This window comes from Athene noctua, chromosome 10, assembly GCF_965140245.1.
Source record: "Athene noctua chromosome 10, bAthNoc1.hap1.1, whole genome shotgun sequence".
Taxonomy (NCBI): Eukaryota; Metazoa; Chordata; class Aves; order Strigiformes; family Strigidae; genus Athene; species Athene noctua.
The window spans coordinates 1,481,590-1,497,499 of NC_134046.1; the positions used below are offsets into that span (position 1 = coordinate 1,481,590).

Below are 15,910 nucleotides of genomic sequence, written 5' to 3' on the forward strand. Positions count from 1 at the left end.
GAAAACCTTTCCCTTCTTTTCCAGACAAAGACCTGATTTAGATCCCTCCACGCGAGGGGGGGAGGAAGATCTGGAGTAATGGATTTCATGTGTGCGTGGCCTTCCTTCCCATTGAGCAGTGGTGAGGCAAAGGTTTCTTTCCCCACTCTGATGGGGGAGGCACTGGTAATGAGTTTTATTTCTAGATTCATCCTTTCTTTTGTCCCACCTGTCATCTTTTCTCCCTTCCTCTAACTTTAAACAGATGAGAGCATGTGTTATTGGTTTAATTTTTCATATTCTGTATGTCCTGGATTTATTTCCAAGGTATTGTCAGAGCTCATCTCCCATACTTCCCTGTCCGCAGGTATTGTGCTAGCCCCTCCAGGCTCAGCCTTTCTCTCTTGCCTTTTTCCTGTCTGCTCTAAATGAGCCTCTTGCATCTGTTTTGATAATAGCAGTAGCAATTGCAACGCGTTTTATTTGAGACAGAGGCTAATTGTCTACCTTATTTGGTGGTGGCTTATTATGCTTCAAACTGCGACCCATTTTAGAAGAAAGGTCAAAGCATCTTAGTCCTCTGCTCCTTATGTATTCAAACACCATCCCTGCTCCACCATGTTCCTTCCCCCTTGTTGTTTAAGAAGTAATTATGAAGACCCTCAAACAAGGAGACATTTACCAAGAGCTGTGGAGTGTCCAGAAGGTGGATTTTCTAGCGTTTAGTTAGTGCCAACAGCCTTGAGCTGGGCTGAGGTTGAAGGATGATGGCTGACGAGGGTCCACCTCCTTTGGAAGTCAGTGTGCCATTGCTCTCAACGGAGATGTTTGTAGTTAGATGCTGCCGGTCTCCAGCAAGTTTTTTTGTGTTTAATTCCTTTTCCTTTCAGATACATACCAGTAAAACCAGACAATGGTAAGGCGCAGCTGGTGTATAGGTTTGTAGTTCCCTCTTGTGCGGAAACGATGCAACCTGAAGTCAAGAGACACTCTGAGCAGGAGAGTGGCGTCCCTCTGAGTTGGGTAGGGCAGGGACGGTGGGTGCTGTGCTGGGAGGAGAGCTCCTCAAGCAGTTGTTCACCCAGGCAGTTCAGAGACCCCCTTTCAGTCCAGACGGGCACCAGAACTCGTCTGCTGGATGTGGGTGACTTGTACTCCCAGACTCAGCAGGAGCTGCGTCCTCGTGGTGAGCTCACATTTACTTCTTGTCCCTTTGGTTGGTAGGTGACACGTGGTGGGGCACAGCGACAGTTATCTCCTGACCCACGCTAGCTTCCCGCCCCAACGTGAAGTGTCATTCTCAGCGGGATTTAACTGGTTCTGTTGAATTTCCAGTTCACTTGTGAGTGCACTAATCTATTGGTTTGTGTAGTGTGTATTGACAAGTACCTTAACCAGCTTGATGTTATGTTGATTAGTTTTTCTAAATCTGTTTTGAGAAGCTGGTGCAATTGATGTGTAACCACAGTTTGAGATTTTATTTTGAAGAAATAAAGGAGAATATTCTGTCTGTGATTCTGGGTGCCTGGTACCAAGTAAATCCTCTCTGTTGTGAAAAGTGGCTGATTTAGGTACTCGCTGGGCAGCGCGTACCATTCCGTGCTGATTGATCCTTGCCTCTGGTTGGCTTTAGGCACCAACACTCACTCTGTGGCTTCTCACTCACCACGCTGTGGCTTCTAATAGCCCTCTGCACCGTGGGCTGAGCTCCGAGGGGTCTCCTGGAGATGACACAGACTTGGCACTACTGTCTGAGCCCACGGATGGGTCCTAGCTTTACATTTACTGTAAGCAATGAAGACTGATGCTGCAGGAGAGACAGTGAAGGAACAGACACACAAAAAAGCACAATTCCTATAGCTTCCCGTGCCAACAATGGCATCCTCAAGCATTCTTCTAAATATTTCTGAGATGTTTGCGCTGTATTGTTCAGTTCAGATGAATGCTGACTGTTCTGTGGCATGCTGTACCTTTTTTGCCTTTCCAGGTTTCTGCATGAAAATTACAAAGTGTCCTTCAGTTTAACATGGCTGAGTTTTTTTAAAAAAACCTGATTTTAAAAGTCTTAACTTTTTCAATGAATTGAGGGCTTTGGTGGTATTTCCTGACCTGGTATTGCTTGGCACCATTTCCACAGTCTCACTGATTTGATTAAAGTGATATTAAAGTTGGTGACAAAGCAAAATGCCAATGTTATGAATTTCTGAAGCTCTCCCTGGGTTCTTTTCTATTGCAAAATGTGAAGATTTTTTAGAATATGGATTTTTAGGGCCTTTAAACGTGATTCACTATAGAACATAGAAATTAGAAATGCACACTAGTCTCTAGGGACCATGCATGGAATAAGTTTCTTCTAAAAGCTGTAAGATTAGTGAAGAGGTGGAGAAAGAAGTCTGTATAGTATGTTTGGTGTCTTCTGAGCCAAACCTCAGCATTTTAGAGTGTGGCTGTCATACTGTTACTGATAAATTCTTAGTCTGTCCATGCACGTTGGCAGTAAGACTGAGGGCTGAAGAAGTCTCATTTGGAGTATGTCTCAGCCAAACTATTTTGAGGGAACATCGAGATTGCTGATACGGAAAGAACAGATTAATTTTTTTTCTTATTTTGGCCCTTCCATTTGCCTTCCTGAGCACCTTACAAAACCGAGCATGATGGGGAAACTCATATCTGAGCTCTCCAAAAGCTTTTAGAAGATCTTGGGTTTTTATGAAACCAGGACACTTAGACATCTGTTCCACCTGAGAGAATGACACATGCCCAGGAACAGGTCATGTTTTCTCCCTGCCTCACCGTGATGCCTTGTTGCTGAATGAGTGCCTGTTGTTGTTACTGTGGAAATGAACAGATCGTAGCACGGTGCTAACGCCTGCCTGTGGCATCAAGTGCTTTGGAAGGAAGAGGTGCCTTTGGTATTTGGGCACAAATCTCTCTAAGCACATCGGGGCAGAAAACGCAAGGAATTCAATGGATTTATGGTTCAGGAGGCGGCATCCGAGGATTGCTACACCTAAGCATATGTTCTCTGGTAAAACATACCATGGCAATTGTGCTGCAGATTCCTGCAATTTGTGTCTGCCTGTCTGTGCAGCTGATGACACTGTCGTTACTGTGTGTGTGCCATTGTTGCTGGTATTGTTTTACAACGACCTTCCCCTTTATTGGTACTGTTGCTGATGATGTGCCATATGTACACATGCACATTAGAGTATAAGAACATCATCCCTAATTGTTCTTGGGTAGCTGTCAATGCCATTTACGGGGGTATGAGTGCTAATTGCTTCAGAAATACAAAGAAACAGATATCTGGTCTTGCTATTATTCCGTTTTTTCTAGTCACTAGGAGCATTGCAGTGCTTCCAACCATGTTGGATTTTTTAACGTGTTTAAACAGATGAGAATTCAATAGATTGAGGCGGCTTATTCAACAAGTCTATTCAGTTCCTTGTTAGACTGTTACAGATCTAGCGCAGGCCCCGCCAGGATTCCTGGGTTCTGCCAAAGATTTCCAATGTGAGTTGGGGAAATCATTGAACTTACTGGAATTGAATTATTTTTTTTTTTTTCCCCTCCTCTCCTGACTGCAGAGGAGAGATGATGTTTTATCTAAGGGTAAAACAGCCTTCCACACCAACCTAGAAAGAATGTGTTCCTTCTTTCTAAGTACCCTGGATTTTTCAGCTGAAAGACACTGTTGGTCATTTGACCCACTTTGGTGATTGCTGCTCCCACCAGTTTCTCTATTAGGACTACATGACTCCAACACAAGATTAGTATGTGTGTCACTGGTAAAGTGGTAGTAAGTGGGTGAAAACTCCTCTTCACACATCTTTCTGTGCTCGTTTTCCCTGCAGGAGGAGGAACACTGATCCTGTCTGTGCAAGCCTGCAGTCTGAAATTCTGAAGTGCTACCAAGAAAACAAACGTGAAGTGCTCAAATGCTCAGAGCTGGCTAAGGAGTATCAGCGCTGCGTTAGTGCAGCTCAGAAGGTAACAAAAGCTTCCTTGTTGTACTTGCTGACTTTGCTGTCTTGTTTTGCATGGTGATTTCTTCTGGGAAGTGTTTCTGAGAGCTGTGGTATCTGTTAGTCAAATTGCAATCTTCATAGGAGACAGTTTTTCCTTGGGACCCCTTTTCCTCCGTTCATTCCGCGGTTTCCAGTCACGCTATGCTATGTCCCAACTTCATTTCCATCGGTGGGTCCTGTTGTACTGAGCTGCCACCAAAACAGTAGCACCGATGCTCCCAGGTTTCTAAGTCAGTCACCACGATTTTCCCAAGTTTTGTATGCTGCAAATGGTAGGCAAATCCATTTTGCCAGGGTCGGCATCATTTCGAGTGGGTTCTAAACATCCTCCTGTTATGGGACTTCACAGTTGGAGGTGGCCTTTCCTTTTGTTGCTGCATGAGGAAAGTTGCTTTATTGGGCAGAGCTGCTGCCTCTTAAGAAAACTGCACGCTCCTAAAAGCTGTTCCTCTTGTGCTTGGGGCCAGCAAGCCTGATGGCTCTTCCTTCAGCGGTGCAGAGCCCTGGTCGCTTCTGCTGATGCTTCAGGACAGCAGCTGCTTAGTACCTCGGAAGAATTTCTGACTATTGAAACAAGGGAAGGAGAAAGGAACAGTGAAGTATTTGGGAATTACAACTAGGACATGATTTTGAGAAAAGTGAGTGGTAGGACATGAACTGCTGCTTGGGGTGTCTGCAGTGTGAAGAATGCTGTTCCCCATGTGAGAATTCAGTGGGTCAGGTCCCTCAAGGGCAGGCTTTTTCTTTGGGGGTGCTGGCGGTAGAAAATTCTCCAAAAGGCGCTGAGACTATAGGGAGGTGGATGTGGTGGAAAGGATGGAGCCTTAGAAAACTGAGACTCCTCTCATGGGATTACTAATGCAAAGGGTGGGGGAGAGGTGGAGATTTCATAGAAGCAGTCTTTCTCTGTCGCATTAGCATTGTGAGGGGAAGCTGTATGCCTGATTTAAGTATAACATGAAACAATCTGCCAGCCGGCTCCCAGAAGAAGCCCGACAGAAGGAGATGGGAAAATTGTCAGGATATATTAGACCAAATGTTGTTGCTAGTCCTAGTGGAATTTTTTTCCTTCCTGTTTACAAAGAAGGTCTTTGTATGTCTGCAAATCAGCAAGGTTAAAGCTGCCAGGAAAAGGGCTTTTCTCTGATATCTTTAAAGTCCCCAGCTCCCAAAACATGTGGTTTCTTTTTCTTTGTCAGCTTTAAAGTAAAGCGGTGCCTGTGTTGCCTCTGCACAACCCGTGCCCTCTGTTGCTGCTCTCGGAACGTCGGCGCATCCATTGCCAGCCTCCGTTACCTGATGCTTCCTCCTTGCCTCCTGTAAATCAGACTTGTAGCCTTTTCAGTGGAGTATATCTTTAGCAAATGCATTTACCAATACATCTTTATTGCATGCGGTGCGGGCGGAATGTGATTACCAAAGAAGACAGATTGCATTAAACTTCAGCATATTTGCAAGCTGCGGCTCCAACCCGCCTGAGGAAGGGCCTGGGATGCTGCCAGCCCTGAGCCCCAGCCCGACATTGTTAAAAAGTAAAGTGGAAGCTAAATGACTGGTAACAGCAGAGGGCAGTGAAAGATCCTATTAACTTGGATCTTCTTTGGGTTTGGATGGTGGATTTTTTGGTAGGCTTTCTTTATAAACTGAAAACTGGGGGTCGTTTTAGTTCCCAGAGTATTCAGTCGACTTCAGAATTTTTTTCCCTGCTGTTATATAAACTTCCTGGAAGGAGCAGTTCATAGGACATGAATTTGCTGTGGATGATGACAATATGGCAGAAAATCTCCTTGCTATGTTTTAAGAAGGGGCAAGAGAGACTAAGGAACAGGTAACGAAACCTTGCAGCTAGACATAGGTGCTAGAGGGTTCTGCAACTCCAAATGCAAATAAAACTCGTGTAAGGCAGTACATCGGTAGTTTTTTGTCCCAGGACAGCTCAAGCCCTGTCAGTTTGCCTCACTGCTCTTACCGAGTCCTCTGACTCCTGAGATATATGTAGCGATCACAAGCTGTTGTGTTTTTTCAAGAAGGATTAAAACTTCCTCCTCCCTTCCCCTCTTAAGCTGTTATTTTTCTTTAAGTTTAAATTAGCATCATCTACCAAATGGCTTTGTCTCACGCATTCCTCGTTCAGGAAATGCAGGTTGGAGGAATGTGGGAAAGAGAGGCCAGAATCTCTTCATTTCTTGGGTGTTTTTTTCTTTATTTTTTAAACACAATTTGTTTTCCAGTACAGGAGGTTGTAATCAAAGCTGGATGTGTGACTTCAGCTCACTTGCGCGCTGGTGATTTGTTGTTCTGCTTTTTACTAAAGATTTTATAAGGCTTGGTGAATATTCTTTAATGAAGCATCTGGTTCTCTGCAAGTTCCTTTTGATGGCTGGTAAAAATGTCTCCAGGGCATGGTATACATTAGACTCAGAGAAAGCAAGCTCTAGATTTCTAGACTGAAAATTACAGCTTACTGTGGATGAGAATAATTCTTTGCGTCTTCCCCCTTACTGTGTTGGTTTGAGACTCTTCCGTTGGGCCCCCATTTCCCTTTGCCTATTGCTGTGCGCATCTCTGAGCCAGGAGCTGAGATGCACCCCCAGTTACTTCTGCCCCACGGACAAATATATCAGGCAAACATTTAATGAGTTTTGAAATTTATTTGCTACTCATTTCCTGTATGGGCCCTCTTCCTGGGACAGGTTGCTTTATTGTGTGGTAGGGCTCTACCTGACATGACCCGGTTTGTATGTTTTCTGTCCATGAGGGCTGCTTTTGTAGGCAAGGGGGAGAAATAGGCACTGCTAGAGCATGTTGCGCCTGATCCTAAAGCAGTCTGAGGCAGGTCAGCTGAATTGCCACCCACAGCGAGTATTTCTCTGCTGCTCGGGAGGCTCATCCAGGCCATGGGCACCAAAGTTCACGCCCGTAGTGGGATGTTCATGGAGCGATGGGAGCAGGATCCTGCTCTGACCGTCTGCCGTTGTAGCTAGCGTGCTTTCAGCTTGCCCTGCCTAACCTGCTCTCTAACTTTGCCGTTTATACCATCCTGCACGTGAATATTGTTGGCGTGGCCAGCAGCTCACTGCCGTGGCGCCAACCCGCTTCGGCTCTGGGCTGCTCGTTGCATCCTGAGCTTTGCTTGTGTGGAAGCTCTCTGACTTTTGAGTACATTACTGTAACGTCTCCTGTTTAATTTAGGAATGCTTTATCTTTTCTGGTGGTCTGTTTTCTTGGCTCTGCAGAACTTCAGCTACAGCATAAGAATTGCTGGCTTTAAATCTAATAAAAGCTGGGATAATGGGACAGCTGTGGGAGGGGCAGTTCCCATTGTGTCTTTTAAAATTGCCTGTAGTTTATTGACCGCAAGTTTCACCAAGAGCTACTGCTGCCGTTAGATAATGAGAATTGAAAATTGCTGCTGCTGTTTCCCCAAGGTTTTATCTCATGCCAATGAGAGGAGGGTGTGGAAGGAAAAGGAGAGTGGGCAGTGGAAATCTGCGTAGTTTCTTACTTTGAGTCCAGATGGAAGGGAAAAACAAATGATTTTTTTTTTCAAGTCTGAGTCCTATTAGTGAATTGCTTCCCTCCCCCTGCAAATACACACTCGTGCAAGCTTTTCAGAGTATTTGTGTCCTGTTTTGCTTCCCTTACATCCTGTTCACATCAGTAGGCAAATCTGAATTTCCATCAAATTTTAGTTGGTTAATTTGTTACGTAATTGGTGGTTATACCAGGGAATCTCTGACCAGCTGCCACTTGAAAAATGCAGCCTCTGGTGACCATATATTAACGTGATTAGAGATTTCAAACAGAACCTCCTTCATGTGTCTGTGTGCAGAAAAATGTCTGTTAGTGAAAAGCGTGTATCCCTTTCTTTCCAAGTGTTTTTTTACTGTCTCTAGGTGCCTGTCTTTCACAGAAGGACCAAGGTGAAATTCTTGCGCTCTAGCTCCTGGCCAAACCAAGCTATAAAGAGCTGCATACTCAGACACGTGTATTCCCTTGTCAGTAGGAGCTGTATACATCGAGCTAGGAGCCATTCATAATTCTGTGCTCTTTCTCCCTATTCTGCGTCCAGCTTCTCACGAGTCTGCTATTCATAACAGACAAAGGTAAAGCTACATCTATGAAGGCTTTAGGGCTTGTCTACATAAGGAAATTACAGTGCAGTAAACTGGTGAGTGAGTTTGTGGTACAGCAACTTCTCTGTTTATGAACATTCTGGGTTTGTAATGGAAGTGCAGGGAAAATTCACACTCGTTTACTGTGAGTCACTCTGCTATGCAAACAAGCCCTTGCAAAACACCGATTGACTGGATTCCCGTGGAGGTAGACTTTTAACATAACCTTGAGTTGACTGCATTCTCCTTTGCCCTTGACTGTAGTAAAAAGACATGTGCTCAATTCACTGTGCCTACTTCTCCCAGGGATCACTGTGAAAGCCCAGCTCCCATTTGGGGCACAGCAAAGCAGTGCAACTCTGCTGGAAGTTTGTGTCTCGCGCGTGGGCAGCGCCCTGGGTTGCTGAGAAGGTGCTGCAGGTCGTCGGGCCATGTCCTGTCCCCGTGGAGCCGTTTTGCTCAAGCGTTTGGGATCCTGCTGAGGTGTGACCTGCTGGGAGCTGTCACTTCCACAACCTGGGCCACTCGGCTTTAGAGAAACAGCTTTGGGATGCGTTGGATACCACGGGCTGTGCTGCAGGTGGCTCTGATCATATTAGGCTCTTGTTAAAGAGTTCTTTCCATGCTGATGGATTGCAAAATGCTTCATAGATTGTTTGTGTACTTACTGGAGTAGAGAGTAGCAGCCAGTGTGTGTGTGGCTGGGGGAAAAAAACTTTGGACAGGTATAGCAAGGTCCACACTCTGCTGGGATTCCTCCTCCCCCAGGATTCTGCAGAGGTAGATCTTAGCTGTTGAAGTCTCATCAAGGAGATATAAATATATCACACAGTGTGCTACTTGAAATGCAATATATCTAACTTGGAAGGCTTTAGGGTGGTTTGAGCTTTCTGAAATTCAGCTTTGTAGTTTCAGATAAATCTGGGTTTCCTATCTGGAGGATGGTATGCCCAGCCAGGTTTATGCTTGCCCTGCCTTACGTCAGGCAGTCCTTGCACAAAGCAAACAGATCTGTAGAGCATTTTTCTTGCCTTCTCTGTAAAATCAATTCTCTTTTTTAATCCTTCTCTCTTCCAACCTTTATTTGTGCAAATGCTGTAGTGATAACACTATTGGAGGAGTTTATGACTCAATAAATGGCCCCCACAAGGGAGTCAGTGGAGAGGCCACAAGCTGCAGGCAGCTGCTGTTTGTTCAGTCGTAAATACAGAGGAGAGCAGCAGTGGATTAACTGTGCCCAAGCACACCCTGACCTGTTATTTGCAAAGGTGAAAAGGATCCATATTTTGCTTCTAATCATAAAGGATTGAAACAGTTATTGTTTTGATTCTTAAGGCAGCAGTTCTTGGTTCTGGCGAGTCTTGCATCTATACACAACGTTTCACATCCTCAAGAGTTCATCAGTGGATAAACTAAAAATATAGAGCTGCCTGAAAGGACATAAACCGCCATCTAATATATGAGGCATGTCCCAGAATAAAATGCTGGCCTACTTAAAATGGAAATGGCTGCTGCCTGTACCCGGTTTTTACGAAACTGGAGGCATAAGTTCTTTATTTGCTCTGTGTCTCAGCACTTCACGAAGCCCTGATGTTCCCCACAGCCTGGCGTGTCGTCAGCACTTACTAACCCACGTGAGCAAGTACCTTTGTCTGCTGTTTGCAGTCCACATAAAGCCCTAATTGTGGCACCTCCTGGAGTTGGTAATTTTTGAAGAAAACAAGAGCACAAATAAACTTAAAACTTTTCTGCTCGCTTGGCTGTGCTTCAAGCCTCATCTTCCACAGATACTTAGTCCATACCCTGCATCATCTTTTCCTCTCAAGTTCTTGCACCCGTTGCTTGGTCTGGAAGGATTTCTGACCCCATTTCTCTTCTCAAAAACAATCTGTTGTTCAACGCACAGTCCGTGTGCATTTATTTTTGGTTTTCTGGGTTTTGTTTGTTTGTTTTGACATTGTTACAGTGAGGAAGGAATTGCCTTTGGGTCTAATTTCTCGCTTTGATGGTTCTGATCTTAGATATACTTACAGGTAAAGTTAATCAAAATATGTGTGTTTCACAAATGGTTTTAAAAGAAACTTTGTTTAAAAAAGGGAAAGAAATCAGAAGACCGTTACAATTCCAGAAGTTGAACTCTTTGGTATTATGTTATTTCTAAAATGCGGTCTATTCTACAGTTCTTGTTTTAAAACTTAAGTTTGCCTGGACCTGTTTAAAAGCAGTCTCAAAATTTTTCTATAGTAAAAACACTGTAAGAGCTGTACAGTCAGGAGTGGGAAGTCATAGCTGACTTGATGCTGTGATGTCTTTGAGCAGGTGAGTCTGAAAAAGCTCATTTGAAGTTGTATATCAAAATTTCAAGCAAAGTAGGGCCAAGCACTATAAGGACAGGAATATGTTTCTCTGATGTATTGTTTTTTCTCGCTTCAAAAAGAGTATTTCTCTTTTGGCTTAAATTAATGGTACCTACATGGATCTGCTGCATCTAACAGGTTTCTCTACTTCGGTGCTCTCTGTATGGGGTGTTAGGCAGCGTTTTCCTGAGAACTGTAGCCTGTAATCAGTCGGGCTTATCTAGTATGGGAAACAGTTGCTTGGGGGTGAGAGTGTGTTGTGATACATCATGCTGGTTTTAATGCCAGATTTTTTTCACAAAAGATTTGTAGCACTGTGTTGGCAAGTTGGAAGTGGAAATTCTTACTCAGATTAATTCCGGGAGACTGATGACCAAGCAGTCTTGGACAGAAAGAAGTTGATTTCCAATTTTTAAACTATATGTTTTGCTGCTGAAGTTAGATTGAAACAGATCCACAAAAATTGCTGTCGGTAGCAACTGCTGGTTAGAAGCACAAGGTCAGTGGTCAAATGCCTTCAGACTCCCAAGAAGTTCCAAAATAGCCCTGACTTCCATAACTTCTGTGCTAACGTTAGATCCATTCTCTGACAACTTGGCTATAACTTGGGAGATTATATCAGTGATGCCAAAGTCTTCGTGACAAACTGGTGAAACCAAAGATTTGTTATGCCCTGTGTTGGTTGTAGTCTGTGCAGGATGGTTTCCTGCTCCATGCAGTTTGCAGTTTCCGCACACCATCCATTAGCTATTTTTGTTAGCGGGTCTTGGGGTTGAATACCTTGAGGACTAATAGGATTCAGAGCCCTCACCACTCAGCTGGATGTGTCTGTGTAGACAGCACGTTCAGGGGTTATTCTGGTGGCGCTGGTCCCGGGCCAGCCGAGGAGTTGCTACCAAGCAAGTGAGGCTGCTCTAACTAGCCTTTCTTTGCAGTGCCAAAGAGAACTTGGGAAGCTAATGAACAACGGACGAGCCCTCCTTTCAGCGGGAAGACAATCCTTTTCTTGTCAGGGCTGTGGCGTGTTGGAGGGGAAGGCTTGGCGGAACCTGTCCTGGTGCTGCCCTGGTGTTTGTTCTCTCCACAGAGCCCCTCTGTCCAAGGCTGTGGAGCGTTTGTCTGGTACAAAAATCTAAACTTTTGTGCTGAGGTTTCTTTCTGCATTGTGCCTGCATTAATTGTTTGTGGTTTTCGCCCCCGTGTGACGCTGTTTGTCTGCCTAACAGGCCTCATTGTCTGGAGATACTTCCTAGTACACTTGGGATTTTCCAAAGCAATTTAAAGCTGTTAGTCCTAGCTAGACCTTCCCAAGCCGGCTGAAGTAACCTTTCTGGACACCAGTGCTTCAAGTACAGGAACAAGACATGTTGAAGACAGTGTGTTGCAGTGATCTGAATATAGTGTTAGTTAGCTCTGCTGCTGCTACGTTCATCTGTTGGCAAGAAACTTTCAGTTCTAACACCTTTTTTGGTTAGAGGCCTTTGTTGGGGGCCTTTAAGAGTTGGTGGAAGGCTCTTAAAAGACCTCTGCATTCAGAGAAGCTGTCCAGAAAACCAGCGCTTCTTAGAGTTTGTTACCTTTTATAATAGGAGGGAAGCAGGTAGTGAAGCCTTGAGTTAGGATGGTGCTTCAACATCTCGTGTATCTTCTTGGTTCTGGAGTTGGAGAAGCATGCTGCTCTACTCTGTTAAGCCTGAGTGTGCATCCGGAAAGGCAGACAAAATTATTTTGACAATGTGTTTGCTCTTTGTCCCTGCTGAATGCTTGTTTGTCCTGTATAAATGGATTTCAGGACCAGCCAACCTCCAGCTCTGAATTAGTCTAATAAGGTATGGTAGGTAGGGTTTAAAGGTCATTTTGCAAGCAGCTGGTTCCCTGCATATATTAGGGGGAATGATTTTTAAAATAATGCTATTGGAAAGCTGTTGATTTAACTTTTCAAATATCTGTATGCTGTAAAATCTCAATTCTTCTGCTTCTGTCCTTCAAGCTCTCTGCTTGCCCTCTGCCTGCTTATCTCTCTGTCATTTCCGATTACCTCTACCCATCTGCCTCGGCGTTCTCTCCCACTCAGTTTATCAGTCCACGTTTGCTGCCCACAAGGACTGGGTTTATTTTTCTGAGCAGCTCATCTGTTGGGTTACTTCAGAGCTGTGTGACAGAAAGCTGAGAGTTACTTGGTTCGGTCTATTAGTAAAGCATTATTACACTGTTCTTTTATTGGGGGACTGGGAGTTCTGAACAATACCACTACATCTGCAGCAGTTTTGTGTCTTTGCAGGTACTAGTTCCCTTCTCAATTCATTTAACATTGATGAAAGAAGATCATGAGATTTATGTTTTTTTAACTCCTGAACAGGTTGAAGTGCTCACAGTGATCATTCCAGCTTCCTCTCTGTGGAGTGTGTGCTTCAATCCTGACCTGATCTAGGTGTTTCATATGGAAATGGAGAATGTTTTTCTTCATTTGCTTGTTCCCTGGATTCCTCCTTGAGTTGCCAGTGAGGATGATTTTGAGTGTTGTGGTGATTTATATGCTGTGGACACTGTCTTAAAAGCTGAAAGGAGCACCCATTTACCCGGGTCACGCAAGCCTCTGCCGGGTCTGCGATGGTACCTTCCTAGTACAGTTACCTGCACCTGTACACACCCCTGGATCTTCACATCTCCTTTCTGCTTCTTTGAAGTTTCATTCACAATATATATCCTCAGGATATCAGACAACAAAAAGGAAGCTTAAAAAATTGTGAGATGATAGCAGCTGCAACATTTTTTCCCCTTTTATTCAGACTGGACTGCTATAAAACTTTTACGTTTGTCTTATATTCTGAATGTTTCCTCCTCATGACTTGCAACTGTTCTGAGTTTATTCTCTTCTTTAGTACTGTGCAGTTCTTCAACCCAGCTACTTAAGCAATCAAGTTTCTGTCTAGGACACACCGTTGGTCTTTAGATGTTCTATTAACAGCAGGCAGCTTCTTTCTGTTCTTGAGGCTGTTCTGCGTAGCCATCTCTTGACTATCGTGGAAATAGGTGAGGGATACTGGGCTTAACTGATCTGTGGGTTCTGTGTGGCTGCCTGTTAGGGGCTCAGACCAGCAGTGCCCAGCTACATGATGGGTCCTGCACTGTTTAAACGACACTCTGCTACGAGAGTCTCTTCACTGATAGGACTGTAAGCCTTTGGATCAAGGGTTGGAACTATAGCTGGCAAAGTGATGATGTGCATGTGTCAGCACCAGGGAGAGGTTCAGAAGAAAAGTGTAAGTAAACACGTATTTGTGGTACAAACTTCAGGAAGAACTGTGTAATTTAGTGGAGTATATTTGCATAAGATTAAAAAAAATCAGAAAACTTCTAAATATCAAAGAGGTGAGGTTTTTATCTTCTGGATGAGCCAGCAGGGCAAGTAATATACTCTGTTTCAATTATGTACTTGATAACTTTATGAAAGAAGTTCTTTGACAGAATAAGAGAATTTCTGGTTATAGATACAACATAGACTTGCTGATCTCTCCAAAGGAATTTGAAAGGAGACAGAATTACTGTTTGTTTGTCCCATCTCATTGCCATCTTAATTCCATGTTTGAGCACTTCTGCTGATTCTTTTTCACAGGCAGAAGAAGGGAGAAAACATAGACATCTTTTGAGGCACTGGCTGCAGCTAAACACAGTATGTCAGTAAATTATATGGGTACTTCTGATGACCCTCTGGGCTCTCTGACACAGGACTGCTGTGTCTTCTCATGGATTCAGGTGCACCAGTTGCTGAGTTGGAACACAGGAGATTCCCTCCAGCCCTATCAGCAGGCAGAGTTGAATGCGTTTGTCTTTAGTAGTGCTGAAGGTGGCCCACTTAGGATTATCGTCATTTAACAAGCTCCATAATATTTCTGTGCCCTAGGATGTTGGCAGTAGTGTTTAACTTCCTGTGGCACATCAAAGTTATATTTTGCCTTTTAGTACCAAGCCTAAGTGTGTTCAGGAGTATCCTGAGGCTCAGGAAGGCTTCTCAGGTCTTGTAGAAGTAGACAACCATTGAAAAATGTATTGGATGCTGTGATCCAGGTAGGATTCCTCCCAGCTGTGCATACCTTGGGCTGATGTGATGAAGGCACTGTGATAGGGCTGGAGTGCACGAGAGAAATGTTTGTGGAGAGCTTGTACTGCCCCAGTGATCACCTTCTGCAAAAGCCAGCCTTAAAGCATCCGTACAGACTGCGGTTTGACCTCTCTGGAGCAGAAGCAGGTTCATTGCTGAGGATAAACAGGGTCTAATGTTCTAATGAATTCCTCCTCTCCAGCCTTTAGCAAACATCTTGAGGCACTTGGGGTGCCGTGTTGTTCAAGAACAACAAGCATTTTGGAAACTATTAAATGTGAAAGTCTCACACTTCGTTCTGGTTTGTGCTGATGGGGGTGATGTGAGCTCACACCGGTTTGGCCTGAACTCGAGACACCACAATGCTCTCAGGTTCCTTGTTTAGTGCAGTATCAAATGTATGATTTGACCTATGTTCTGTGATTCCATATGCTGGCGGGGAGATGAGCAGGAGAGGTCCCAGGCTGCATGGGACAGTTCCTGGTGCCGCCTTGTTTTGCTGAGCCTTGACATTTGCTGCACTAGAGCCCCATAAAATGCAGGAAGGTCTCTCCAGTCGTGTAGGTGTATTAGCAGGTTTCTCGCACTGATGGATTAGAGCCAGGCTGTGTTCAGTAAATGTGGGTAAATAATAAAAGGTGAGATTGTGTGCAGTGATCCCAGGTCTCCTTTCTCCAGCTGCCATCTCCTGTCTGTTTGCTGGAAACCTTTGCACAGGCAAACGGCTTTGCTTGAGAGAACAGGCTATGCACTGTTTTCTGACATAGCCAAAGGTGCCTGACACAGAGCCGAAGGAGAGCTGCTCTCCCAGGGACTGAAATGTCAACAAAGATGTTGTACTGCCTTACAGGGCCCTGACTTGCTTTTGTCTGAAAACTGAACAGATGTTGGAAGGTCAGGAGCTTTGCCATATACAGAGCAGCCCCTGGAGAGCAGGGCAGAGCCTGCTCAGGTGTCACGGGTAACACTGGTCTGAGTTTAACGTGCCAGCACTTCCCCTGAACGTGCAGCTCCCCCCAGCATGTCTGGAGTTTTACCCTGATGAAGGAAACGGGGCTCCCATAACCATGTGAGCCTGGTTTCTGTCCCGCGCTCTGCTTGCTCTGAACCTGCTGGTGAGTTGCAGTGATGTTCCTCAGAAGGCACAAAGGCTCTGAAGTAATAAGCTCCTGTATGTCTTGTGAAAGCAGGCAATTAGGTGGAGGGAAGGGGCCCCAGCGGTGCTTGTGCAGGGGGGAATGGTATTGACTCACCCTTTATTAGACATCAGTTTGGTCACGGAGGAACTTAACTTAGAGGCACGAACCTGGAGGAATCCAAGTGACTTCA

The 15,910-nt window shown here is 44.7% G+C and overlaps 1 protein-coding gene across 3 annotated transcripts in view; it reads left to right on the forward strand.

The window, feature by feature from the left end:
* The window catches only part of CHCHD6 (coiled-coil-helix-coiled-coil-helix domain containing 6), a 115,943-nt gene that overhangs the window by 74,035 nt on the left and 25,998 nt on the right, over nucleotides 1–15,910 (forward strand). For all 3 annotated transcript variants that reach the window (XM_074914567.1, XM_074914565.1, XM_074914566.1), the window contains one exon: nucleotides 3,834–3,969. In XM_074914567.1, the coding sequence (XP_074770668.1) occupies nucleotides 3,834–3,969 (136 nt within the window). The remainder of the gene's footprint in view (nucleotides 1–3,833; nucleotides 3,970–15,910) is intronic.